Genomic DNA, 20,113 nt, shown 5'->3' with positions numbered 1-20,113 from the left:
GAAAAAACTAAAATATTCACATGTTCACATTCACAAGGTAGACTCGAGGCAACGAGCACTAGCCAATCACAGCACAGTAGGACGGGACTAGCCGGACTGTCTTGGTAAAAGGTGCAACCCTCCTGTGCTACAGGTGCAAATACCTCGTCAGTCAGAGCAGTCAGCTAGCTAATAGTAACACTAGCTGTGGCTGCTAACTGAACACCAGCGAGGAAACAAGTAAAGCTGTCTGTCCATCAGGTTATCAGAGTTATTTTCTACATTAAATATGATCCAGTTGTGCTTAAATCAGTGTGTAAAGTTGTTGTTTATGCGCAGTAATCAAGTTCAGTGTCCTATATGGCTTGCCCGGGCAGGAGGAGGAGGAGGCGCTCGTGTCACTATCCGAGCCGTGGGTGCTGCCCCTCGGCAGGCTTACAGAAGTTTGACCACTCAGAAGAAAGTGGGCTTAAACGGCATGTTTCAGACAGAGGATGAAGAAAGGGGCAGCATAAAGGGCCGGGATAAGATAAATAAGGAACTGGTTTTTGGAACTAGGAATCATGCAGAGATACTCTAGTGGAGTCCCAGAATGAAAATATAGAGCTGTAAATGAGCACAATAGGTCCCCTCTAATGCTTTGAGTCAGAGCTGCCAGGTATACCACTCACATTCCATGCCGACACAATCACCTCACCTTTCCTTTTGTTCGTTCATCCACAGTCCGAGCCACCTATTCTCCTCCCCCAACTCAACCATCCATCTGTACTGTACATCCATCTGCGCCCCCTCCCTCCCTTCCTCCACCATTCTATTCATAAATTGCTCCATACATAGCCCCACTCCCATCCCCACTTTCCCTCCCTCGTCTCATCCTTCTCATCCTTCCTTCCTGCCCCCACCTCTTGTTCCCCACTCCTCATTTTCTTCCCTTCCCCTTTTCCTCCATCCATCCATCCCGCCTGAATAATGCAGCGGCCACGCAGCTGCACTGCCATTGTCCCTGCTTCAATGTTAATGTTGTGTCCTTGTCACAATTATTGGGTCACTAGCATCCATCACAGCTAATCATTGTCATACAGATACATGGACAAACAAAACACATTACGGGGAACAAAGGCACACACATGTAGAGAACAAAGGCACACATGGAGCAGAGAAACATGCCGCGGTTTATGACGCTCTTGTTGAATTAAATGATGCACTTTGGGATGAAAAGCACAACAGGCACTTAATTTTGGCACTGAAACAGATGACTCATGCAAATTGAAATGAATATAAATGCATTTGAATGTGTGATTCTTTTTAGATAAACTATAGGTAACAAAGTGCATTTATACTTTCAACATGACTTTTCGAAGATAAATATTCTCAAATATACTCAAATATCTAAATGTCATACAAAATCGCTGTTATGTTCACCTCACTCAACAAAAAGCATATTTTTTGTCACTCACACATTGTGTACGTAAACTAAATCATCTCTGGTATCATTTTTTCCAACAAAGCTGTGTAACGTGACATTAGTTCTTAATGGTTCTTTGCAACTTGACTGGATGCTGTTGGATTGGTTCAAACAAAGTGGATCTTGTGAATTACTGTCAGTGTCAACTCTATGGGAATGAATTGCGTTGACGCTAGTTGCTTCAGGAGATGAAGGGAAATTAATCGTTTCGTGGCACACTTTTTAAATAACATGCTTTCTAATCTTTGGGCTTGGGGGAAGCTATTTAAAGTCCACCTTAATTTCCGAGAGAGGATAGGAGTCATTGGCGTTAAAGTCAAATTTGGGTTGCAAGTGTTTTTTTGTTTTTGTCAAAATTGACTCAAGTCAAGGTCATGTGATTCTAACTACCCTAACCCTCATTCTATGGCTTTGGTTTACTTAATGCAGTAAGCAGCCTGTGAGTTATGTCTGCTCTCACCAAGACACACTGACACTGGCATCATGAAGAGCAGTTTATGAAAATGCTAAATTGATTTTTGCTGTTGGACACTCTCAGTCTTATAATTAAGAGTTGTTGTGATGGTTTGATTTGTAATTTCATGATGGGACCGTCCCTCTGAGTTTCAATCACCCCTGTGGTTTGGCTGCTTGCTTCAGATCCATGGATCAAGAGAATAGAGGCTGCCTGTGATGAAGGATGGGTCTTTTGCGGGATTATTTGCTTGATTTTCATCAAACAAACACTTTTCAGTGAAGGACTCAGTGTATGGATTAGGGCTGAGGAAGAACTGAAGAATTTGTGGGTGCAGGGCTGAAGGATGCCAGCTAATGTGGATTAGGTTAAACAAACCCATTAAAACATGAAAGGTTGTTGATAGCTGATGTGGGAGTATCAGACATCTCCTCTTAGAGACCAGGGGCTTTAGGGTATTTATGAGCATGTGTGCATGCGTGTGTGTGTGTGCTGCCAGGGAATCGATAGTGATGACAGCAGGCTGGTTTCTATTACCTATTTAATTATCCTCCATCAAACAAACATGATAGCACCTTGAGATCACTTAGACCAAGGTCCCTCACATCGACACACAGTGCTAGATACACACACTTTCACAGACAGAGAGAGAGAGACCTCACAAAAGTACAGGGTCACTTTAACTTTTACTATCATGGAAAATGAAAAAGAACCGAGGTCAACAAGGCAGAGGCGAAACACAAATACATTCACTAAAGGGAAGATCTTTAATTAACCCTGTTCTCTGACCTTTAGACGAAGAACAGAATGTAAATAAGGTAACACATGAGGCCATTTAGGTAAGATAGCATTATTTGATTCATTTGATTCCATACTAATGACCATGTTGAACGTCCCTGGTTAAATAATTGCAGGCAGCGGTGGAAGAAGTATTCAGATTCTCTACTCAAGTAAAAGTTCTAATCCCACATTGTGAAAATACTCCACTACCAGTAAAAGTCCTGTTCAAAAACTTACTTAACTGATAAAAGTATGTATTCTCAACAAAATGTGCTTAAAGATGTAGTTTTGAGGAAGACATTTTAAGAGAGGAGAAAAATCTTCATTAACTGATCTTCATGACTGAATAAACACAAGAGATTGTCCTTAAAGTCTCTAGCATGGAAGAATGGCTATTTTTATGGAAACATATCAAATAACTGTATTATTATCTTGTCAATATTGTTAATATTAACTTTCTGAGTTTAATTTTTTTCCCCAAAACCCACATAGTGCACCTTTAAGTACGAAATATAAAAGTACTCATTGGCCAGTAAAATGGTCCCTCACAGTGTTTTACCATTATGATGTCCTTGGTTCATATTACTGCTGCTTTAATGAGTTTGTTGCGTTTTACTGCTGTAGATGTTTAAAGTTGTGCAAACTTGAACCACTTCATATACTGCTGACTAGTTTAATCTGCACCAATGCATCATATTCAACAAGATCATTATGCTTGCCGCATCGCTGTATGCCCACAAAGTCAACTTTTCATGAGCTCAGATAAACAGCCCTGTTTTCAGCTTTGTGACAGTGCATTTTCCAGCTAATCCAAGAGGGTTTTTAATGACTTTATTTGATTTAAGAAGTTGAAGGATTTTCTCAGCCCATAAAGGAACAATTAATCCTTCAGATTAACACAAACATTCAGAAGCAATGCATTTGGAGATACGTGGTTTTCACTGGACAAGAAGGGTATGATTAATTGTAATCTGTAAAGTATCTAGTAACTTATGCTGTCAGATTAATGTAGTGGAGTAATAATATCTGCCTATGGGATGTGGTGGGGTGGAAGTATAAAGTAGTATAACACCAAGAAGGTGGAGAACATTACACCGGTCCTGAAATCACTGTGCAGTGAGCTTCCTGACTACCTGGGGTCTGCTAAAACTGTAAACTCATTTAAATCAGGCCTTCATAACCTTTTTTTAATCGTTAACTTTGCATTTTAAATGCATTTTTAAAAACTCTATTCATTTGCTTATATCTGCTCTTTAATTTATATTGTATTTTAAATGGAAAATACAAATGCAAGCATTTCCTAATGACTTATTTTTAATGCATCTCTTTGCCCCTGCGAAGCACTATAAATTGCCTTGTGTCTGAATGGAGCTATATCAATAAACTTGCCTTGCCTGCCATACAATGGAAGTATAAGAACCGCGAATTTGCTTATTTACCAAAGTACAATTCAGAGTAAATGTACTCAGTTAAAGATCACCTCTAATTGTAAGCGTGTGCTGACCTCGTGCCACTTTGCACCATGCCATGTGGCATCAAGCCTCGTTTATGTCTGTTAGGAGGCGACTGAGCCGTTGTTGTCTGTTGTCTGAAGCCATCTGACGAGGCGTAAATAATAAAGACTTTGTGTTTGAAATCAAAATATTTATAACAATGATGACTTGTCGACAAAAAAAAACAAATCAAGCTGTCTGGATGCTGCAGCTGGGAAAGAGCAACATGACCGCAGTCAGTGTCTGACAGACAGCTGTGAGAGGTGTGTGTGTGAGTGTGTGTGAGTGTGTGTGTCTGATTTGGCTGGGGTGCCTGTCCTCTCTCTGTCTCTCTCTCTGGCATGATTACATAACATGAGATCAGCGGTGAAAGCTGTGTGTTGTGTATGTGTGTGTACAGTATGCGCATGCAATCCGAGAGCAGGTTTGTGTGTCGTGTGACTCAGTTCGTATGTGTGACCTAGATGTGTCAAGCAGTCTCTCATGGCTTCATTAGGGCATAAACTGAAAGTTCAGAATCTATAACCTTCAAATTATCATCCTGCCCGCTCCCTGCAACTGTGTGTGTGTGCATGTGTCATTGTCATTTCTCTCTTATAGAGTTGGGAAATGGGAGGAGCAGCTCATTCTGAGAGTATTTTTCCCATTTTCGAAAGTTGTTTTTTAATGACACCCTCAATGCTCCTCTACACAGAAACACAAGAGTCTGCTGGATAATCACTTCAACTTCTGTATGGAATATGGCTGTAAATGCTGCAATATCCATGAGCCTAAAATGCAACAGTCCTTGTGTCATCGGACTCACACACATGTTTCATGCGGACAACAGACGTAGGTACAGTTGGTGGAATATGCCATGTATCCTGCATCATGACTCTCATGGGTGATGAACAGGCAAAGTACATGGAGTAGGACACAGTTGATTGACCCATTAATCAGGGAAAATGCCCACGTTGACATGCATACGCTCTACCATGAAATGATTGGACAAAAATATGCAGCTTGGCTACAGATCAGTTATTAGATCGCTTCCTGAGGAGTTCACGGTCAGGTTAATCAGCTTTGGAAATTGCGCTACAATCAGTTATCTGTTAGAAAAATGATTGTGGTTGGTCTGCTTGCTTTGGCATCAAAAAACGAACCCACTTGGAAGCAACCCGTGTTTTCAAGCGGTCTTGGTCCGGTTGTTTGGTCCGCACCAGGGTTTGATCTACAGCTTTCACACAAGCCCTAACAAACTGCACTAACCGTTTCAACCAGATACACTACCATTTACTTTGGAGGACAGTCTCGTCATATGCCGGCAGTCGGTTTCGTGCCACCGTTGCTACAGAGAAGAAGCTAGTCAGGGGTGAGAATCAGAGGTACAACACATTCAGAATACCTCGTTGTTGAGATGCAAAACAAAACACCGCATCACAGTTGCCGAATTCACCCAGAACTGATGCAGATGGGGGCACGGCATCAGTTCACCTGTTCGAGGTGCACGTTGGAGGGAAAGAGCATCTGAGAGTGAACTGATTCAAACTGTTCCATCAGCTATCAAATGTTGTAATGCTGAGTTTCTATCCAAAGAACCAGATATGTGCTCCTTTTTTTGTACCGCAGATTCAACCAGGAGAGTTTCGTACCTTTGAGGGTGCACCAGTGCCAGTCACCCCACACTGTCTGTGCAGGAAATGAACAGGGCTTTTCCTCCAGTCGATGCCTGAAATAACACCTCCTCTTTAGCAACTCTGTAACAGAGATAAGGAAGGCAGTACAGGAGAGTTATCACTTCCAGGACCACTGCAGCATTTCACTACCTCTCTCTCACTCGCCCTTCACTTTTCTCCCCCCCACCTCCTTTTCCTGAGTCCCGCCTCATCACTTCTCTTTCTCTCTTCCCACTCCTCTGGCGTTCTCTCATCTTTCTCTCTCTCTCTCTCTCTCTCCCCCCCCCCCCGCTGCATCCTCTCTCCCCCCTCTCTACCTCTCTTCCCCTCCTCCCCACATGTCTGTCTGTTCGAAACTGGAGCAACGTCTTAATCGAGGCTCAGAGACGTGACGGGAATTTCTAAGCAACCCCGGCTCTGCGGTACAGACACAAACACATGCAAGGAAACACACACATTCTGCTTGGCAGCCAATTAACAGCCTGCGATCCAGAGCCAAAGGAATAACTGCATGTTGATGAGCTGGCGGCTGTGCGCGTGTGTGTGTGTCTATGTGTGTGTTTGTGATGAGCTGGTGGCCGTCAGAAGCACTTACACAGATAGAAGGATATCTCTTTTATGTGTTGAGGGGAAAGAGGGGGATTATGGCGCATTATGAACCATCTCTGTGAGGGACAAACTAAGACAGGAACAAGGAAGTGCGAGATTCTCTTTGTGTGTGTGTGAGTGAGTGTGAGTGTGTGTGTGTTTGATGATGTCCTGACAGCTTCTTCTCTATTTATGTGTGTGTGTGTGTGTGTGTGTGTGTGTGTGTGTGTGTGTGTGTGTGTGTGTGTGTGTGTGTGTGTGTGTGTGTGTGTGTGTGTGTTTGTGCATGCAAGCAGCATTAGGGGCAACAATGCGGATGATTTACACGGAGCTGAGTCTGGCTTTCTCCTCCTCATCCTTCCTCTATTTTCCTTACCTTTCGTTCTGCTCCTCCTCCTCCTCCTCCACCTCCTCCTCACTTCTTCTATCTTGCCTTCACTTTGGGGAGTTCATCCAAAGGTGAACGCCTATCCCAAAAAAAAATGTATCTCTTTCTCTTTCCCCCTTCCAAAAAAACCTCATATATTCTCTTTATGTGTCAAAAATATTGACACAAGCCTTGACACAATATCCCTGAGCAGCAAAGCACCGTGTTTGCCAGTCCAGATTTCATCATCCGTCTGTGTTTTTTTTTATTTTTGAGAGAGAAGGAATATGTTGAAAAGGAGACTGTGGGTTTAAATCCTGCCTTCTGTGTTGTTGTCAGTGCCCTACTTTTCTGCACAGTCCCCCATGTTAGACTTTTCTGTATATTCTCTGGATGAATAGGTAAAAACCTGTCAGAGGAAAGGTGTGAAGTACTATATACAAGTGAATGAAATAATATTGAGTTGTGTAACAACCGCAGCACATTTTAAGTACACAATATTACAAGTCCAGCAAGAATCCATTGAAGATAACATCCGCAAAACATATTTTTTGTCTTTTTTTGTCTTTTTTTTAATTGAAATCCATCTTAAAACATGTAAAAGGTGCTTTTTTTTATTATGCAGCCACATGAGATCTGGCACACATTTTAAGTACACAATGTTACAAGGTCAGCCAAAAATCCATTGAGAATAACTTGTGCACAGCATTTTTTTCTTCTCTTTTTTAATTTTGTCCTTAATTTTTTTATTTTTATTTTATTGGTTTTTTTTTCTTCTTAGTTTTTTTCTCCTTCCTTTCATTTTTCAAGTTGTTTCATTGGAGTCCCTCTTGAAACATGAAAAGTGTTGTTTTTTTTATTATTGTTTGTTTAACTCAGTTTTACACTTATGCAGCCCGATGAGGTCTTTCACGTCTTGATCTCTTTATATGCAACCTGCTCACCACACGACATAGCAGTGCATTATGATCACTTCTTGCATAATAGCATCAATATGTGCGTGTTTCAGTTTTGATCAGTCGTGTCACAAAAATGAAAATGAGTACATGAATTCACAGTCACAGTTTGAGCAAGAAAGTGTGTCATCGTAAGCAGCAATATGTGTCAGTAAATTAATTTAAACTGGGATGACAGCTAGTGGCAAAGTGCTACGATGGCAGGAAAGTTGCCGAGGACAGGAGGATGAACATTTACCAGGATGTTGGTAAATATTTGTGGAAGGAAATGCTGCCATCTAGTGGACAAAGATGTAGAAGACAGGAGAGGATCAGAGAAAACTGAGTGCAGAACACTAAAAAGCTTGGACGGTCTCGTGCTGAGATAGCAACACTGTGTTTCATCTGTGAAGCTCAAAAAGCTAAACATCTACTGAAGAAGCTGTCTCTCATGGATTCCCTCAGAAGTATACTTGGTGGAAGGGGGAATGTAGTATTCACCCAATTTCTGTTCTAATCTGTTAATCTATGATAGAAAGAAGAAAAAAAAATGTCCCTATTATTAAGATTATTCACTGATATCTTTTACTGTTTCCTACATTCCTTAAGTTCCACATTTACTTATTTCTTCCCGTCAAAGAAACACAGAGACTGACCTTTAATTATCTTCCATCTTTGGCATTTTAAGCCAATTTCTCTCCCTATTGCACATAAAGACCCGCCCCACACACACACTTAAACATAACAAATAATATGTTGTGTATGTGCTAGCAGTGACATGTAGATTTGAAAATGATGTGCTTATCTGTTTATCTGTTTTTTCATCTAACAGTAAAGGTCCTGAAGACACACTGGAAATAAAAAGCATCCCTGTCTTCACCAGTCTGTATTTAAAAAAGTATGTTTTCATACACATACATACTTTCTACTGATGATTATTTTCATAAGATTATTTCAAACAGGAAACTTCCTGAACAATCAGGAATTATCCAGTGACGTCAGCCCTCCAGAGTAACAGCCCCACCCAGTGGAGAGCTGTGGTAAAGACAGGAAAGTTCCTGAACACTCTGGAGCTCCTCCAGTTAGAATATAAAAGCTGGGACAGTCCCACTGCTGAGACACAAAGCAACACAGAGGAGAACAGACACTTTAACAGTGTTTCATCTCACAACAACACCACTCAACACTAAACACTCAGTGAAGATGCTGGGCTCTCGTGGACTCCAGTCTGCCCTCAGTCCATTCATGGACTTGTACTGGCCTGTACGCAGTCTGTGGCCAGAGGTCAGACCTCTGCTCTACCAGCAGGATCTACTGCAGAGAAACCTACAGGAGCTCCGCAGCCGCCTGGAGCTGATGGACAAACTTCAACACAACATCCTGGAGGAGACGGAGCCTTTCCAAACCAGTGTGGCCGTACAACCGCTCTCCTACCAGCTGGAGAAAGAGGGAGAGCACTTTGGCCTGAGCCTGGACACTCAAGGCTTTTCCCCAGAGGAGCTGTCTGTCAGGCAGGTGGGCAGGAAGCTGAGAGTCAGCGGGAAGACAGAGAAGAAGCAGGAGGACGAGGAAGGCTCCTACTCTTACAGACGCCACGAGTTCAGACGGGAGTTTGACCTGCCTGAAGGGCTGAACCCTGAAGACGTCACCTGCTACCTGGCTCCAGACGGGAAGCTCCACATCCAGGCGGCCGAAGCTCCACGTGTGGAGGAGGCTGAGAGAGAGCTGACTATCAAGAGGAGCTTGGAGGAGAAAACACAGCAGAGTGTGTGTTCACAGAGAGAAGACAGCAGCACAGAGGCAGACAACAGCACACAGGACAAAGCTCAACACATGGACTCATCTACATGTTGTTAACAATGAGCTTTAAATCAAAATGTGTTTTATTCAAATGTTAAATGATGATCATATCTGTGCTTCTGTATTTGTATAACTGAGGATGATGAATAAATATATTTAAATTGAAACCATGTTTTTTCTGTGTTAAATGATAATCATATGTTTTAGCCTTTCTCGTCCTTTTGTGCCTTTATTTGACAGGAAAGCTTGAAGAGTTGACAGAAAAGGGAAGACAGAGAGAGAGAGAAAGAGGATGATTTGAAAAAAAGGCCCATGGGTCAGACACAAACCCTGGGCCACTGTGGGGAGGACACAGCTGCTGCACATTGGACACAAGCTCCACCAGCTGAGCTACTGGGGTGCTCCATATATATACTTTTTTATGTGTTTAAGTGAGATCAATAAATGTATCAAAACTGGCCTACACTATACTTGCCTTTTTTTATTATTAAAATTCCATTTATCAAGTACATCTAGTCTGGTTTAAAAAAGTTAACATTTTAAGAGTGTAAAGGACACTTTGTATTGTTTGAGGTGATTGAAGTGGAATTATGTGTTACATTCATTAAGTCTTTGGTGACGTGTTTGATTCAAGTGTGTAATAAGTGTCTGGATAAATCTATTTGAATTGAAATCATGTTTATCTGCCATTTTTTTTGGAAGAAACTATTCTTTACTTTTGCACATAGCTCTCCATTATATGTACACATTATATGTTACTGCATACTTCTATTTATTTTAATGCTAATTTAAAAGAAAAAAAGGAAATTTCGCTAATTCATACCACACAGTGGGTGCTATAAATAACTTTCTAGGTCCAACATCCTTTCTAGTATTGGCTAATTGTGAATTTCACCACAGCTCTCCACTGGACAAAGCCGTTACCCATAAACGGTGACGTCACCAGATGGATCCCATTTGTTAAGAATCTGATGTGAACATTGTAGCTACAGAACACAGGCACTGAGCAAAGATCTACTGAAGGGAAATCAATGTGTGGAGCTGCTTGTTATTTCTTTTTCAATCATAGATCATTGATTTTTAGCTCAAATTTCAGTTTTTTTTCTGGGTCAGCTGATGGAAATGATGAATGAAATGTCAAACCTTCATCCAACTGAGAAGAGAAAATGATGCGAATGTATTTGTTTTTCTTCTACATAAAAAGATTTTATAAATGAAGATTTATGTTTAGGAGAATACAAAAGGATTGGAATTTAAAACATGATTCATTATCTCAAAGCAAAACAAGAAGGTTTTAGAATAATTGTCCTGCCATGAAAAACTTGATGATTCTTACACAATGCATTTGCTGTTTCATAAACCTAACTAGATTTACTTGTTAAAATTGTATTTAAAAAAGAATGTTGATAAAAAAAAAAGATGTTTTTAAATATATAGTGTATGTTTTAATACATTTATTGAACATACTTTACAAATAAAAGGCACATAAATGATGGTCATTTAGCACTTTAGATTGAGTAACAATTGATTTAGACAATTTAGAATACATTGTTAACAACATGTAGATGAGTCCATGTGTTGAGCTTTGTCCTGTGTGCTGTTGTGTGTCTCTGTGCTGCTGCTGCTGCTGCTGCTGCTGCTGCTGCTGCTGTCTTCTCTCTGTGAACACACACTCTGCTGTGTTTTCTCCTCCAAGCTCCTCTTGATAGTCAGCTCTCTCTCAGCCTCCTCCACACGTGGAGCTTCGGCCGCCTGGATGTGGAGCTTCCCGTCTGGAGCCAGGTAGCAGGTGACGTCTTCAGGGTTCAGCCCTTCAGGCAGGTCAAACTCCCGTCTGAACTCGTGGCGTCTGTAAGAGTAGGAGCCTTCCTCGTCCTCCTGCTTCTTCTCTGTCTTCCCGCTGACTCTCAGCTTTCTGCCCACCTGCCTGACAGACAGCTCCTCTGGGGAAAAGCCTTGAGTGTCCAGGCTCAGGCCAAAGCGCTCTCCCTCTTTCTCCAGCTGGTAGGAGAGCGGTTGTACGGCCACACTGGTTTGGAAAGGCTCCGACTCCTCCAGGATGTTGTGTTGAAGTTTGTCCATCAGCTCCAGGCGGCTGCGGAGCTCCTGTAGGTTTCTCTGCAGTAGATCCTGCTGGTAGAGCAGAGGTCTGACCTCTGGCCACAGACTGCGTACAGGACAGTACAAGTCCATGAATGGACTGAGGGCAGACTGGAGTCCACGAGAGCACAGCATCTTCACTGAGTGTTTAGTGTTGAGTGGTGTTGTTGTGAGATGAAACACTGTTAAAGTGTCTGTTCTCCTCTGTGTTGCTTTGTGTCTCAGCAGTGGGACTGTCCCAGCTTTTATATTCTAACTGGAGGAGCTCCAGAGTGTTCAGGAACTTTCCTGTCTTTACCACAGCTCTCCACTGGGTGGGGCTGTTACTCTGGAGGGCTGACGTCACTGGCTCATTCGTGATTGATCAGGAAGTTTCCTGTTTGAAATAATCATGCAGTCTCAACAGTCATTGTTAAAGAGTCATGTTTATGTTGAATTCAAATCAACCAGTTAAAAAAATATATACTTTTAATGAAGGCCAGCGACAGCCGTGGCTCGAGGCATTATGTTTTTGGGTTGACCACTGCCGCCTGCCACAAATATCCATTTGGACTCAAGGATGAACTGAATAGATTTTGATGGTGAAAGGTCAAAGGTCACTGTGACCTCATAAAACACATTTTTAGCCACAACTCAAGAACTCATTCGCGAATTATGACAAATTTCCACACAAATGTCCAACAGGATGAAATGACCAAGTGATGACATTTTAGATCCAAAAGGTCAAAGGTCAACTTCACTGTGACGTCATAATGTTCTGTACATTATTCAACTCCATACCTCAGAAACAGAAGGGAGACTGTGACCATATTTCACATTTGTTCAGATACTGAATTGATAACTAATCTTGGGTGTCCATCTTGAAACTGAGGTGATGGTTGATATCTTGTCTGCATGTGTGTGAAGCATCCATGTTTTAGAATTTGTATCTTCTCTGCAGCAACATCCACATCTGCTGTCATGACTGTAACTTCATGTTCTATCAGAATCAGATTTATTTGTCAAACACATGAACACAAGCGAGGAATTCAACTTTTTTTGTTTCTCTCAATGAACTTACAATCTAGCAGACATACAGCAGTTATCCACCATAAGCTCATTGTTTCTGCTGATGTTGATCTTCAGGTGATTGTCACTGCAGCATGTAAAATAGTCTCTGAATGATGACAGAATGATTCTGACTGGACTCACACATGTCAGTCTAGTGGTAACTTCCATTTTGCCCAGAAAATAAACTCTACATGTTTTTTATTAAATTCCTTCAAGGTCTCACTGAATATATGTTATGAGGCTGAACAGACATGAATGTGAACTGCAATGTGACTGGTGCACAGAGGAATACAACCACGAGGGGTTATTATAGTTTTAATATAGACTGATGAAGACTTACACTTTTTACTTTACAGTGTCTGCAGTCATTTTTCTGGTAGATGATTATTTTCATAATATAATCATGTTGTTGTTAGAATCAGCACTGTGTTGTGTAATTTTATGTTTAATGTTAAATTCCAGAGATTGAACAAACTACACACTTTCAAAATTGGTCTATAATGCCAAAGATGGAAGATAATGAAAGGTCAGTCATTGTGTTCCTTTGATAGGAAGAAAGGAGTAAAAGGGGAATTTAAGGAATGTAGAAAAAGGAAAATATATCAGTGAATTATCTTTTTAATAGAGACGTGTTTTTCTTGTTCACATTTACAATAATACGTGAAGTATTTTGTAATTAGTTTCCAAACCAAAATATGAGCTATGTGCAAAAGAAAAGAATAGAAAACAGAAAAACATGATTTCAATTTAAATATATTTATTCATCATCCTCAGTTATACAAATACAGAAGCACAGATATGATCATCATTTAACACTTGAATAAAACACACTTTTATTTAAAGCTCATTGTTAACAACATGTAGATGAGTCCATGTGTTGAACTTTGTCCTGTGTGCTGTTGTCTGTCTCTGTGCTGCTGCTGCTGTCTTCTCTCTGTGAACACACACTCTGCTGTGTTTTCTCCTCCAAGCTCCTCTTGATAGTCAGCTCTCTCTCAGCCTCCTCCACACGTGGAGCTTCGGCTGCCTGGATGTGGAGCTTCCCGTCTGGAGCCAGGTAGCAGGTGACGTCTTCAGGGTTCAGCCCTTCAGGCAGGTCAAACTCCCGTCTGAACTCGTGGCGTCTGTAAGAGTAGGAGCCTTCCTCGTCCTCCTGCTTCTTCTCTGTCTTCCCGCTGACTCTCAGCTTCCTGCCCACCTGCCTGACAGACAGCTCCTCTGGGGAAAAGCCTTGAGTGTCCAGGCTCAGGCCAAAGTGCTCTCCCTCTTTTTCTAGCTGGTAGGAGAGCGGTTGTACAGCCACACTGGTTTGGAAAGGCTCCGTCTCCTCCAGGATGTTGTGTTGAAGTTTGTCCATCAGCTCCAGGCGGCTGCGGAGCTCCTGTAGGTTTCTCTGCAGTAGATCCTGCTGGTAGAGCAGAGGTCTGACCTCTGGCCACAGACTGCGTACAGGCCAGTACAAGTCCATGAATGGACTGAGGGCAGACTGGAGTCCACGAGAGCCCAGCATCTTCACTGAGTGTTTAGTGTTGAGTGGTCTTGTTGTGAGATGAAACACTGTTAAAGTGTCTGTCCTCCTCTGTGTTGCTTTGTGTCTCAGCAGTGGGACTGTCCCAGCTTTTATATTCTAACTGGAGGAGCTCCAGAGTGTTCAGGAACTTTCCTGTCTTTTCCACAGCTCTCCACTGGGTGGGGCTGTTACTCTATAGTGCTGTCATCACAGGATCGTTCCTGTGTTTTCAGGAACTTTCTTTCATTTGCATAGCACTAGATGTCAGTGAAATTCATATCATTAAATTAAAGTGGTCATTTACCCAAATTTCAGTAATCATTCTCACTTATCTTGAATGGTGTCTGACTTTGCTGTATAATAGTTTTGGTTTTATTTGTCCAGTTTGTCCTGGTATTAAGAGAGAGTATTTCAACCTAAGCCGCTTTGGCATGTAGTCTGTAGATAAATTTAATTACAATTACATCAAAATGTAGCCTCCATCTCTGCATTTCCTTATTAGTGCTCAGCAGCTCAGCAATCTTCCTCCTGTGGTCCTGAGATAGACTTATCTTCCTCTACAACCACATTACTCTGAAGCCACTGTCTGCCTATTAGTACCAAAATCAATAAGGGAAACCAGACAAGAATAGGCTTTAATATAATAGAGAGAAGAGGAGAGAAGAGAAGAGAAGTAGAATTTCATCCTTGTAATTTAAGAATTCAAGTGTAATCTATATTTTATTGTTTTAGAATTGTTCAGTGTGGACACTCAGTGTCTTACCTGTCCTCTCCTTTTTTGTTGGTGTTTTCTGCAACAGCCTCCATTCTATCCATCCATCTGCCAGTTTGTACAGATCCATCTGTACAAATGGCCAAATGACCACAGCATATTGCATAAATGGAAATTCACATCGTCTATCTTTGGTTTTGACTCAGAGACATGCAAACTAGTGCACTTCACTACTGACCGAGACTGAAGTGGACTATCAAACACTGTTCAATATTAATTTCATGCCACAAACAACTCTAAATTTAATGTGTACAGACTATACAGTAAATGCTTTGAGTAAATATTCACTTGAATTTAACTCGTAACTTGTAAGATGCATAATGCTTCATCTTCATTTTGGCTTTATATCTGCCTTTTTGAAGACATATTAGAGGACTTTTATATTTTTTCTATCTTATTTCTAAATGTTGTATTTCAACACCATAAACACAATACATATATAAGGATATTCGATATGATTGTTTTCAGAAACATTTATTTATCATTGAACATCATACACTTGAAGACAGCAACAACTAACATTTCTGCTGGTTGTATTCTCTGATAACACTCCCTTCCTATGTAGAAACAAAATATATCCTTAAATAGTTAACTCAATAACATTACCTCAGTCGGTCATATTCAGTTTTTCCACAAGTTAAATGATGCAATATGTAAGATCTGACCACTTGTCAAACCCATGCTCAAAACAAATAGGGGACAGCATATCACTAGAGCAATAGCTAGCTGCAGCTAACCGTAGCTGCTGTAAGCTAGTTAGCTCAGTTAGCTGTGAAGCTAGCCGTCCTGACTTGGAGCTCGGAGCACCGGGGAATTGTTGGTGTTTACACCGCTAGCACAGGAGCTATGGAGTGGGACAGGCCAGGGCTAGCTGTTAGCATGCTAACTTCAGCAGATATCTCTGTAACACATTACATAGGTGTCATAACCTCAAAACTATTATTCCTTGACCTTCTGTTGAAAATGTTAGTAAACTTTTGAATGTTTTCAACTAAAATTCTTACATAATGCACCTTTAAAATCCATAAAGATAAGAGAAATGTTGTTGTTTTTTTAGTTTTGTCGTTAGTAACAATTAGAAAGACATTTTTTAAATATTCGTTAGCAATATATTGTTCAGTAAAAAAGTGACTTAACTTTCATTGTTTCAAAATCAGACAACGTAATTTGCCTATACACTTCACTGTCCCCGGCTAAATGATAACCACTGTCAAAGTCAAGAATTGCTATTAACATTATCATCAATTTAAGTTATTATAGACTGTGCATGAAAACAACTGCATTGTTAATATTGGGCACAGTGAATGTGAGACATTTAAAAATGTATTCTTGGTTGGATCTGAAGAATTCAAATAAGAGAAAACACAAAACATATCCAAAGTATTCTCTTCACACAATAAGAAGCAACATTATTTTTTTGTCTTTAGAATGTAGTAAAATAAAACTCTTAAGTTAAAAGGCTACAAATAAATACAGTAGCTGAACTGATTTTTTAAAAGTACCATGTGCCCTCACTGTGTAGTCCCCTCATCATAAAAGCACCCTTTGAGGTAGATCAGTCTCCTCCTCAGTGTTGCATAACTCTTTGGGGGAAAGGTACAGTACAGCACATGTGACCATCACTGAGGTCTGCCTGCATGACATAAAGCTGCAGTCACAAACATGCACGTATTTTCCAAATGCATGTGGTGGTGCTCAATGAATCCTATTTGGCAGGCAAATGAGCCTCAGCACCGTAGATCCTGGAGTTTCTTCCACAGCGTTAGCATCTCTTTGGGACTCCGTCTGTGCACGAGCAGAACGGACTTGTAAGCGCAGGGATTGCCCCTGTCTGTCTCTGGGAGATCAAATGTTAAAAAGCCTGGGTGGTGGCTGGGTGAGAGCCCGAGTCTGTGCAGGCACATGCCCAGGTACACGTCGTCTATCGGGAAGAGGCGTACCCTCTCAGACACCTCTTTCAGTCGTAATGCAAGTGAGCTAGAATACACCACCCCACCTCCACCAGCATACGGTGGGTACCCGCCTTTGTAGAAACTTTCTGGGATGTAGTATTTAGTGGATGGCTCACGGCTTGGCATTGCGTAGTTGATTACATCCCCCACAAACAAATCCAAATCCATGTCAGTTTTGTTAGTATAGACTCTCCACAGGTTGTGCTCCTCCCACTGCTTGTGCAGGTAATCCAGAAGGACCCCTGTTCGTACGAAGACATCATCGTCCCCTTTGAACACAAACATGGCAGTGGGGCAGTATTGCTGGAGCCAGCGCCAGAACAGCAGGTCCTTTAGGGTCAAGTTAAAGAAAGTATCTCTGAAATCCCACTGCAGGATATCCCCGTATTTCTGATTCTCAAGCTCCAGGAGGTTTTTGAGGTCTGGGTGAGGACCTGTGCTCGAGTCCTGTCGTCCAAGCAGAAACAATGTGCGCACCAATCTGACTTTCTTATTGGATTCCCCCTTCACCAGCCCGCTGCGTCCCCACGTTTCACGGATAGCCTGCCTGTTTTCAAAGTTCCCTACTTGAGATTTGATGGCCATGAGCAGCATGGGAGAATCCAGACCAAAGTCACTATTGTTCTTCATACAAGTACCAGGCTGATTGATGAGGAGAGGATAATCCCTGCAGTGCATCGACCGGATAAATGCCTTCATTTGTTCCGGCAAACTGTCTAAATCATGCGCACGAGGGACTGAACACTTGTGTGACACACAGTCAGAGACACATTCATCTTCGATTTCTGATATAATCTTAACTTTTGGCTTCCTCAGTATCCCAGTAGTGTTTCCTCGCAGTATTGGATTGTGCTGACGATCCCAAGCATGCTGCAACTGGTTCCACAGGGCGCTGTCCTCCAGACGGAGGTTCCAGAAAGGGCCAAGTGGGTGAGAGGCCAATGCGGATGTGTTGGCAGAGTTCCCCGGGGCTATATAGTGGACGATTATTTTGGGGGGACTGTAGGAGATGGTGACGAATATGGACACCATGATGTAAACCAGAAGGTGGCCGGTCATCATGAAAGGCAGCAGGCACATGCACAGCAGTCTCCCGTTGCACTTGCAGCATCTGCCCATTGCCTGTCCTGTACAAATCAGATGCAAACCTGCACACAAAATAACACATAAGGACATATGTTGTTGTAAATAATCATAACGTAGACAAAATAAATACCCCTGCCCCCACTTAACTTAGACCACTGCAGTTACATTTGTCTACCTCAGAGATTTTTTTAGAGCTACGCTGCAGGCAACCCTCTGGAGTTTCTGTCTCCTTGGTGATGGTCCGGTGTGGCTTATTATCTGTTCTTGTCTACACACTCACAGCATCATCCAGTACATACCTGCCAGGAGGCATACAGCCCCTGTAGACACAGTGTGGAACATGTAATATGTAATATGCAACAAAGCGCATGAACTCCCTCTTTTCTTAGCTCATAAATGTTGGGTAAACACTGCTATGGTATTTTGCCCTTGGCTTCAAACAGTGTAATGATTATTGCTTCATACCTCCTTTATCAGTTATTTGTCTTTTCTTTTGCCTTTGACAGCAGCACTGTATTGTTTAATGACCTAATTCTACTTCATTTAAAATACTCAGTGTTACAGTCAGATAATAATAGCCTGAAGTCACCAGCACCGTTTCTCTATAGCCTTTACATTAACTTGTAATAATCTGCTGTAGAACACTGACAGTCATACTTACAACTATTAGAAGAAACCGTATTAAATCACTTACAGGTGTTTTCGTTGGTTCAGCCGACGGAGAAAAAAGACACAGTGACTTGTGGTCCCCTCTTCTTGGTTTAGTGTTGTCATCCGGCTTCAGGTTACAGTCTTGTTATAAGGTTGCAGGTCTGTAGCGCATCATTTATGTCCATAACGATGAACGATAAAGAGAAGCATCCTTTAGGTCCAAAAACAGGCGATCTCACAGCGCAGTAACAGCCGCAGCCCAGCAACAGGTCCCAGGTGACCGCGCGCACAGAGCATGCGCCTCCAAACGCTCCAGTGCGTGAAGAGGAAAAAATACTTCCCTACAGTCAGGTTGGACGAACTACCTGTGCTGACAAAGAGTGATCTGAGGTCGAGAGGGAACTTCATCAGTCAATAGGCAATGATTTCTCCTATGAGAGACACTTTGATTTGCATGCAGGTGCTGCAGGCGTATATTTGGTATATTTGCATGGTATGGCCAGATGGTTTTTGAAAGGAAAGGTTGACCCAATCGAAGCCATTTATCTCAGAATGACTCTAAAGGGGCACTTTGTGGTTTTGGAGAAAAACTTCAACCTCCGAGTTTTAATGTTTACAGTATTAATGAGGTAATAATACAAACTCGGAATTATTTATCTTTTCCATAACTGAATAAACAAGCTGTTGTCAGAGGAAACACTGTTTGAACTAGAAAGGTGGCAGGGTCCATATGAACATAGTAAAAGCGTTTGAAATTGAGTTGTCCTTTAAGGTCAGTTTGTTTATTCAGTTTATTCAGTCATGAAAACAAAGACAGTTTGTGTATTTAGTTTGTTTAGACATAAAAAGTGTGTCAATGGAGATCTATCTCTTCTGATTCAAATTTCTTCCCCAAACCTACATAGTGCACCTTTAACATGTCACTAGGCCACAAACACGAAAAAGCACTTAATAATCCATGCTGTGAAGGGATCAGTGCCCTTTTATACATTTGTATACAAATGTTATATATAACACATATTTATTTATTTATTGTTTTTTAGCATATATAGGCCTAATATACAAACAGTATATATATATATATATATATATATATATATATATATATATATATATATATATATATATATATATATATATATATATATATATATATATATATATATATATATTTGTTACATTAAAGGGATATGTTATATTTGTATGGTCTGTCAGCAGCATACTTTGCTTTATCTTTAATGTTACATCCTTTCATTGCAATGCAGGGGTGTTAAACCACAGATTGTGCCAGTTTTGAAAAGGTAAGTGTGGAAAAATAAGTGCTAACATTTGATTAACTATTCTAATCTATGAGATTTTTGTTCTATTTTGTTCTATTCCGTTCTATTTTGTTGTTTTCTATTAAATTCCATTATTCTCTGCTGACGACCTATGCAATTGTAAAAGGACAATCAAGGTACCCACTGATAAACATCA

General features: G+C 41.2%; 4 protein-coding genes across 4 annotated transcripts; 1 reads left to right on the top strand and 3 right to left on the bottom strand.

The window, feature by feature from the left end:
* Positions 1-8,869: 8,869 nt before the first annotated feature.
* LOC141006161 (heat shock protein 30-like) lies at positions 8,870-9,591 on the top strand. Its single transcript, XM_073478295.1, has one exon. The coding sequence runs from the start codon at positions 8,920-8,922 to the stop codon at positions 9,571-9,573; it is 654 nt and encodes a 217-aa protein (XP_073334396.1). The 5' UTR covers positions 8,870-8,919; the 3' UTR covers positions 9,574-9,591.
* Positions 9,592-10,955: 1,364 nt separating this feature from the next.
* LOC141006117 (heat shock protein 30-like) lies at positions 10,956-11,808 on the bottom strand. Its single transcript, XM_073478239.1, has one exon. It carries the CDS (start codon positions 11,749-11,751, stop codon positions 11,068-11,070), a length of 684 nt encoding a protein of 227 aa, XP_073334340.1. The 5' UTR covers positions 11,752-11,808; the 3' UTR covers positions 10,956-11,067.
* A 1,595-nt stretch (positions 11,809-13,403) lies between these two features.
* On the bottom strand, positions 13,404-14,264 carry LOC141006102 (heat shock protein 30-like). The gene has a single exon (XM_073478222.1). The coding sequence runs from the start codon at positions 14,174-14,176 to the stop codon at positions 13,517-13,519; it is 660 nt and encodes a 219-aa protein (XP_073334323.1). The 5' UTR covers positions 14,177-14,264; the 3' UTR covers positions 13,404-13,516.
* Positions 14,265-16,675: 2,411 nt separating this feature from the next.
* On the bottom strand, positions 16,676-18,692 carry LOC141006284 (N-acetyllactosaminide beta-1,3-N-acetylglucosaminyltransferase 2). Its single transcript, XM_073478434.1, has 2 exons — positions 18,681-18,692; positions 16,676-18,048 (listed from the first exon to the last, which is right to left on the bottom strand). The coding sequence occupies exon 2, from the start codon at positions 18,017-18,019 to the stop codon at positions 16,676-16,678; it is 1,344 nt and encodes a 447-aa protein (XP_073334535.1). The 5' UTR covers positions 18,020-18,048; positions 18,681-18,692.
* Between the last annotated feature and the right edge of the window lie 1,421 nt (positions 18,693-20,113).

The sequence above is a fragment of the Pagrus major genome, chromosome 12 (genome assembly GCF_040436345.1).
Source record: "Pagrus major chromosome 12, Pma_NU_1.0".
NCBI classification, from domain to species: domain Eukaryota; kingdom Metazoa; phylum Chordata; class Actinopteri; order Spariformes; family Sparidae; genus Pagrus; species Pagrus major.
Note: the sequence above shows the minus strand (reverse complement) of the source record. Positions and strands in the feature narration are given on the sequence as shown.